Raw genomic sequence first — 8110 nt, 5'->3', positions numbered from 1 at the left:
AAAAAAAAAAAAAAAAAAAAAAAAAAAAAAAAAAAAAAAAAAACTAAACCCAAGCAGAATAAAACAAAGCAGGCAGGCAGGAAGGCAGGCAGGCAGGCAGGCAGGCAGGCAGACACAGACACATACACCCCACACTTCTTCAGACATTCAATACTTGTCCTGGAAAGCAAAAGTGATACAATCCATTGGTTATGCCTGCTCTGAGCACAGCAATTTCCGAAAAGGGTTAGATGGATATTCTCTTCAAGGTTGTCAAAGAAGTTCTAATAGGATGACAGATGAAAAGCAAACGGTGTATCAAAGTCAAAGGTGATCTACGAGACGCTCCACTGTGTGGGGCTGGGGGGGAGGGGTTGCTGCCTTCAGATGTTTAGCTGGTTTGAACAAGTAACTTGGGTGCCGGCAACTATTTCATCCTTAACAACAGCTGTTCCCCAGCCAGTGGCTGTGCCTGCTGCTGTCGAGTAGGAAGGCTGCCAGAGAAGAAATTCTTTAAGAGTAGTTGGGTGGCTGAAGAGTTGGCTCAGCAGTTAGGAGCACTGACTGCTCTTCCAGAGGACTCAAGTTCGATTTCTGGCCTCCACATGGTGGCTCATAAGCATCTGTTAACTCCAGCCCCAATGGATCTGACACCCCCTTCTGGCCTTCGTGGGCACTGCATGAATATGCTCACACACATACAAGCAGACACATACTCATACACAAAAAAATAAAATTAAGTGAATCTTTAAAAAGAGTCTAAAAATCAGATTTCTATACAATGTCTTCTGACTTTCAAATTCTAGCAACCAAATGCATTTTCTATTTTGTGTTTGTTACCATAAATGCAATAATCTTAACTGCCCTTAATTTAGTCCAATTCCTTCATCTTATGGAAGAAGATGAACCACTCAGAGAAGTAGGGCTGGAGAGGGACTCCTGATCCCCAAGTTGCAGCCTAGAGCTTTGTCATACCCTAACTCTGTCTGTAGGGCTCTGCCTTACCTGTAACTGCTGAATATACCCTGGGTAGGTGACCACTGTTCCAGAGGCCGCTCCCAGGAAACTGAACTTATGACAGAGCCCAGAGAGTCAGGATGGATCACCAACCCCAACCCCCTCCAGAGGACCAAGAGAGACCCAGCCTGGAGACCATACCTGTGTTCCACTCGTGCCCACAGGTGGCCCAGGGGAGCTCGGTGGTGAAGCAGTTGCTTAGGTAGAAGATGGCCCATGCCAGGATGATGATGTAATAGACATTGAGGTGCGCCTCGATCACCTGTGTTGCGTAGCCAATGCCTGTGAGGACCAAGGGAAAAGAGCAGCTGGGGTCTCTGTCCTTTGAATCAGCCTTCGGCGACTCCGGGAAACTTGTCATCCATGAGGCAAAGTTTTCTTTGCTCACGAAATCAACACTTACCTTCAAACAAAGGGCAGACTTTCCTCCAGCAGGTAATGCCTCCTTCACTTGTGAACTGCCCCAGAGCCGTTTCCAGGAAGAAGACGGGAATTCCACAGCAGATGAAAAACACCACATAGGGAATCAGGAATGCCCCTGTGAGGGTGCAGAAGGGTGACATGGGAGCTGGCCTGCCGTGTCTCCATCCACACCAGGCTCTGCAGTGGGTATCTACTACAGGGCTGCACACAGTGCTCTTCCATCTGCAATTCCAATCTGGCTGGGAGGGCTGGACCCAGAAAACATGGAGGGGAGCTTTGTGCCCTCTGCCACCTTTTACCTTATTCAACTCTCCCTTGCATCTCTGAACCTCAACTTCTCCAGCCATAAAATGGGCTTTAATAATTAATATCTGCCACCGATCACTTCTCAAGATGACTAAAATGGGAATGCTCAAAATTGCTTTGTTTGATCAATTCTTTTTGTGTGCAATTCATTCTCTTTGAGCGGGTGCATACATACATGTTTGTGCACATGTATGTAGAAGCCAGGGGCCATTGTCAAGCACCCTCCTCTATAGTCTTGACCCCATTTTTGATACAGGGACTTGCTACACCTGGGGCTCACTGGACTGGCTGGTCAGTGAGCGCCAGGAATCCTCCTGCCTCCACATTCGCAGTGCTTGCATGACAGATATGTACTCTATGCCTGGCGGTTTATATGGGTGCTGAGGGTTCAGCTCAGTCTTCATGCCTAAAGAGAACGCACTTTGCCAGCTGAGCCATGTCTCCAGCCCCACCCTGCTCTTTCCATCTCTTCTGTCCTCCAGCACAGATTAAGCTTGTTTATCAAGTGTGTTGTTCCCTAAACTCTAATCTCAAGGGTGGGTGAAGGAGACCACCCTTATTATGTTATTATATAGCCTCCAAGAGATTTTTCTCATAAAGGAAAAAAAAAACTTTCTCAGGGAATTGTACAGTAAGAAGCACCAGGCTTCAAAGGGTTAAACACTCCTGCACATATGACTCAAGAATGGTGCTGAGTCCTAAGGAATTGGTAGCAAGGGTCCCCCTGTTAGGCTGGTTTAGGGTTAGCCTAGGTAAGGACCACCCTACACACAATGTCCACGGCCTGGGCCTTTCTGCAAAGTAAAGGAAATGAGCGAAGGGAGCATGAGCTCTTAGGACAGATGGGGACACCCCTTAAATCCCTCATTTTCTTTCTCCCATCTAATAACAAAGCATGAAAACAGAGTGTTCTTCATCCGATGTCATGAGTAGAGGCTTTACCTGAAATTGCTTTTGCTAAATGAAGCCTCTTTAACTGCTGGATTAGCAACTGGATCAACAACCTTGATTAATCCCCGTAGTGTGGACCTATCAACTCAGCTTTGAAAGGGGCTTAGCCTTTTCTGGGCAAGGGACTAATTTAAGATTTTACCCTGTGAACGAGATACTTTCAACTACGGTGGGGATCTGTAAATCCAGCCTGTGGATATGTTATTTTGAAAAGAAGCCACAGCCCAGCTAGATTGAAGGCAGCAACTTGTGTATCAGGGTAAATGCTATCCGAGGCCTGAATCCAAATCTATTTGATTAAAAAGCTGAAGTGGCTCCCTTAAGACCCCGTCATTCACCTGGGAGCCTCGGAGAACCCAACAGATGACTCTGGGTGAAAGCCAGCTGGCCTGTGTCTCACAAAGCTGGTACTGTAATTCCTAAAATAACCAACAACCAAACTGGGGTGTCTGCACGGATGGAGGCTCTTGGCAAATCAAAGAGAGGGGGAAAAAAAACCAACAATGAGTCATTTTTCAACTTCACTCACTACAACCTTAAAAACAGTTTGTAGCAGGATTTGTGATCAACCCAGTTTATCTCCATTTTCGAATTTGCAGAAAACTTCTTGTTTAACATTTCCCAGACGAATAAAGATGCTAATATAGCTTCTGCCTCATGCCAACCTAAAGGGATCCCATAGCTTTCCAAGCAGACACAGCGGCTTCTAAAGGATCGGTCAGCACAGAGAGTCTGGGCCTGCTGCCTCCCCTTGCCAAGCCACAGGCACTGTTGGCCACTTCATTACCAGTGCAGGGCAGGCCTGAAGCAGCCTGCGCCTTCGGGGTGAATGTCCCCAAATAAAGGGCTTGGCCCAGGAAGTGTGGTCCACAGGCTCCTCAGCTGTTTGCATAGGAAGGCCCTGCTCTGTCTGCATCAGCCCACCTTCCCTACCACCTTTTTAGGTCTGGAAGATTTTATTGGAGATTGGGATACCAAGATAGGCGAGGAAATGCCAAGACAGGCCTTTTCTGAGAGGAACTTTGCCACCACCGAAGCTTTTATTGGGATCTCTTGCTACTCTGCCATCCTATGGCAATATGAGGGGTGTGGGAGCATGGGGGGGTCCAAGCCCTGGTCTTAGCTAGGTGTGCTGGGGACCACAGCTTCCACTCTCCCCAGTGGCACTCTGAGGGCTTCTGGTCTCCCTCCAATATCTAAGCCTTTTCCACATACAAAATCAGCGTGGTTGCAGTTGTTGTGGGTGATTCTGAGCCCAGTAAAAGAAACTGCTTGGTGCCAGTTTTTCCTCCAGAGAGGCCTAAAATACTTTCCCTAGAAATGTCCTGAAGAGCAAATTTAAAAGACCACAGAGACGAGCACCCGGCAAAGCCTTCCCAAAAGTTGTTCCTGGAGTCAGCTCAAGCCTGCAAGAAAACGAGGCCTTTGGGGTCAGAATCCCACTGTCGGCAGTAGTAAAACAGACTGCTTCTTGGACCCTTAGCCTCATCATCTTTGAGATCAGTAAAATCACTGATTTCCAAGGCAACCATGAGGCCAAAAGAAAAAAAAAAAGTACGAAGTCACAGCTAAAGCTGGGCCCCTACTCCTGGCACTTCAGGCAGAACAGCTGAGCCTCCGAGGCTAAATTAAAGGGCTTCTGCCTAAAATTCCAGCCAGTTGCCTGAACGCAGAGCTCCTGGGCCAGGTCTATCCCTCACGCAGGTGACAGACGCTGCTCTGGGCCTGGTGGCAGGTGGCAGGTGGTGGTGCACTCAGGTGCGAAGCAGATCCGTGCACGCAGGCGCAGAGAAACAGGTGGGCCACCCCTCAGCTCACGGGGATTAAGAGGGGGGATCGGGACCGTGCACGAGGGGTGTCCTCCCCTATAGGTGTCGCCCCGCATCTCCACCGTACTCACCTCCGCCGTTCTTGTAGCACAGGTAGGGGAAGCGCCACACGTTGCCTAGCCCGATGATCTCGCCAGCTACGCTCAGCACGAACTCCACCTTGTTGTTCCAGTGGCCGCGCTCGTGGACCGCTTTGTCGCGCGCCTCGCGCGTCCCCGCCGCGCCCCCGCCGCCGCCGCCGCCCAGCGCCTCGGACCCCCGCGCCTCCTCGGCCGCTTTCCCGTTGCCCAGGGGCAGCGCCTGCTCCGCAGTCATGGCCGCCCTGCCACCTCGTGCGCCGGCCCCGGCTCTGCGCCGCCGCCCCGGGCGCCCGGGCTTTTGAGAGGCTCGAGCGGCGGGCGGGGGAGCCGGGGGTGGAGCCGAGGGAGCCGCTCGGCCGGGCCGCACGGGACCGGGACTCGGTACCCAGGCCACCTTCTGGCCCGCCTGAATCTCAAGGCGGGAACGATGTTGCTAGTCTGGTGACTTAACCTTGCATGCCAGGCACCTCGCTCAGCACCTCGACCTTGCGTGCCCAGCACTTTGCGGTGCACTCAGGCCCTGCCCTTGCACGCACCTGGTTTGCTCAGTGCACGGGGTTTGCCCCCACAAACCCCACTCACTGCCCTCCGAGTGCAGACAGAAGTGGAATCCTCCATCCAAGTCTAAGTGGGCTATGAATGCAACACTTGAAGTTCTACCCCCTCTCTGTGGTCTCTCGAAGCTTGGGCCTCAGTTTTCCCGTCTCTACTCAGGGATGGATGGGGAGCTCTAACTTTTGAAAGACCAACAGCTATGTCTGTCAGGTTCAGCTACAGGGGCCTGGCTGGGATGGGGTGGGACGTGAGATGAAAAGTACTGTGGAAGCTCCCGGATGACACTGATGGCGCTGGGCCTTCAGTTCCACCCTCTATCCCGCCCCTACACTGGAGTCTCAGTCACGAAGGTGTAGTTGAGTGGGGACATCCAGAGAAGGGAGCAGGCAAATATAAGTTGAACGTCTTGTTTCACCTATATGAGCTGTGTGACATTCATTGGTCAGTCTCCGGACGGCTTGGTGCTCAGTTTCCTGGTCTGCAAATGGCTTTTCCAACAATGCCTTCTTCGATTTGTTTCAGTTTTTTGTGGTCTGATTGTTTTGGGGAAAGGTTAAGGACAAGATGCTGATAAAGTACTCCTACAGTAGAAATAAATGGTCAATGACCCTTAGCGGCTATTATCACCGTGCAGTACATACATGCATATGTCTTGGTCAACATGTCCCTCCAATCGGTTATACAAACAGCAGACAATACCCTGTGACGATGGCAGAGAACTTAGCATAACACGCTACACATGTGTCTAGAAAATATTCGCAGATTAAAGGCAGAGGTGGGCGTGTAACTCAGTAGAACAGTGCTCGCTAAGCTTGTGTCCAGCCCTGACTTATACCCGCAGGGCCAGGCTGGAGCGGGAAAGGGGGGGGCAGATAGTGAAGACACTTGGAGAGTTGACAGCTTGGTCCCCTGCCTGTGGTGCCATCAGCTGACAGCAGAACCTCTAAGAGACAAGGCCTTACAGAAAGATCTCCAGGTTATTGGGGACATGTGTTTGCTGGGAATGTGAGAGTCCACCATCCTCAGGAGAGTCTCTCCTGTCATCCTGAGGTAAGCCTTCGCTGCCCCTATGACACACTACTTCAGCGTGACTCCAAAGTGCAGGAGCCTCTAGGAGCCCGTGCCTGATACACTTTGGAAGCTGGTTCTTGAGCTCTTTGTTACAGGGCTGAAAAGCTGACTGGCTGACAAGGGGAGGAAGGAGAAGCTGTCATGAAGGGGTCTTCAGAGAGGGGCAGACTTTTTGCACACCTGCAGAGCAGACTCCCTGTGTAGTCCTGGGTACCTATGGTCCCAGGGCTCCTGAGTACCCTGCCTCGAGGTCCTCAGACACAATCTAGATGCCCTTTTCCTGGCTCACAGCATTTCTTGAAAGAATAAATGGAGTGCTGGGGTTGCCCTCTGAGGACCAGGCTGCGAACTCCCAGCCCTGCTCAAACTGATTCCTAGGCTACTCCACCCACAGCCTGACTGCGCTCTAGGTGTCTGTGCACTTCCCTCCCTCCCTCCCTCCCTCCCTCCCTCCCTCCCTCCCTCCCTCCCTCCCTCCTTCTCTCCTTCCCTCTCTGCAGATCCCACTCATCTGGTCTTTGTTGCTCCACCCCATATCCCTGGTTGCTTGTTCTGATCTGCCCTTTCCCACCCAACTAACTACTAATGGCTGCCATACCCTTCTGTCAGGTGTTAAAAAGCTACAATCCTGCAGGTTGCTCAGGGTGAAGGTCTGGCTTCATACCCATTTCTGCTGGCTGTGTTTTGTCAGCTGGACACAAGTCAGGGTCATTTGTGAAGAAGGAGCTTCATTTTAGAAAATGCCACCATCAGAATGCCTGTGGGCAAGCCTGTGGTATATTTTCTTCATTGATGGATGTGGGAAGATCTGGGCCACTGTTGGACAGTGTCACCCCTGGACTGGTGGTCTTGAGTTAAAGAAGAAGGCAGTCTGAGCAAGCCATGGGGAGCAAACCAGTCAGCTCTGTTACTTTGGCTTCAGTTCCTGCCTCGAGTTCCTGCCCAGCTTCCCTCAGTGAAGGAAATGAAGCAAACCCAAGTTGCATTCAGTCACAGTGTCTCTCACAGCAATGGAAACCCAAACTATGATACAAGTTCTGCGCCTTTGAACTGTCCCTCCATGGATTCAGGCTCCATCCGTCAAATGGGTTCATATTACTTCTCACCTCAGAGAGACCTGAGGACGACAGGCCTTGGCTTGTTTCTGAACAGTGGCTGCTACTTGGAATGTCAGGAGGAAGAAGAGAGCAGCTACAGTGTCTTTCTCTTGCTGACAGCCCTCAGTGACTCTCCTTTTCCTACCAGAGAAACACAAACTGTCTACCTTGACATCAAGTCCTCTCGCCTTCTGGTCGTCCCACAGTTCCCTTCTAAATCAAAGCTCATTTTCTCACATGCTCAGACCAGTATTTTCTCTCCTTCTGGCGATCACTAGTACTTCGGATAAAATAACAATGGTGGAAGGAATTCATTTTCAACTCGTGCCCTTGTGTCCAGCAGTGCATAGTAACTAGGACTCAATCTGTTCTCTGAGCAGCTACACCAAAAGTTAGAGCTTATTCCTGTCTTCGTGTTGGAGAGCTTATTGTTACCCTAGAGCCCTGGGAAAGCTCCTTCAAAACTGAAGTACCCCCCCCATTTCCCATGGAGCTCAATAGGGTGAGCTCCAGGGACTGAGTTCTCTGAGCTATTTATGGTTCACTCTTTTTCTCATCACTGTGATAAAACACCTGACCAAAGCAATTTATTTGGTGTTGGAGGAGGCCGCTTGTTGGCTCCCAGTTGCCCAGCCCCAAAATAATCACACAAAACTGTATTAATTAAATCACTGCTTGGCTCATTAGCTCTAGCTTCTTATTGGCTAACTCTTACATATTAATTTAACCCATTTCTATTAATGTGTATCCACATGCGACTGTGGATTATGAGGGAGGGGGGGTTCCTGCATCTATCTCCAGC

At 50.5% G+C, this 8110-nt stretch overlaps 1 protein-coding gene across 1 annotated transcript in view; it reads right to left on the bottom strand.

Moving 5' to 3' along the window:
- The window catches only part of Slc6a11 (solute carrier family 6 member 11), a 118424-nt gene extending 113604 nt beyond the window's left edge, over nucleotides 1-4820 (bottom strand). Inside the window, exons 1-3 of the mRNA XM_050148484.1 lie at nucleotides 4577-4820; nucleotides 1400-1534; nucleotides 1138-1278 (exon numbers count right to left, since the gene is read on the bottom strand). Coding sequence (XP_050004441.1) covers nucleotides 1138-1278; nucleotides 1400-1534; nucleotides 4577-4820 — 520 coding nt within the window. The remainder of the gene's footprint in view (nucleotides 1-1137; nucleotides 1279-1399; nucleotides 1535-4576) is intronic.
- Nucleotides 4821-8110: the final 3290 nt, after the last annotated feature.

This window comes from Alexandromys fortis, unplaced genomic scaffold (assembly GCF_014885135.2).
Source record: "Alexandromys fortis isolate MF-2015 unplaced genomic scaffold, M_Fortis_MF-2015_v1.1 scaffold_59, whole genome shotgun sequence".
Lineage (NCBI taxonomy): Eukaryota > Metazoa > Chordata > Mammalia > Rodentia > Cricetidae > Alexandromys > Alexandromys fortis.
The sequence above is the reverse complement of the archived record's forward strand: the minus strand, read 5'-3'. Positions and strand labels throughout refer to the sequence as shown.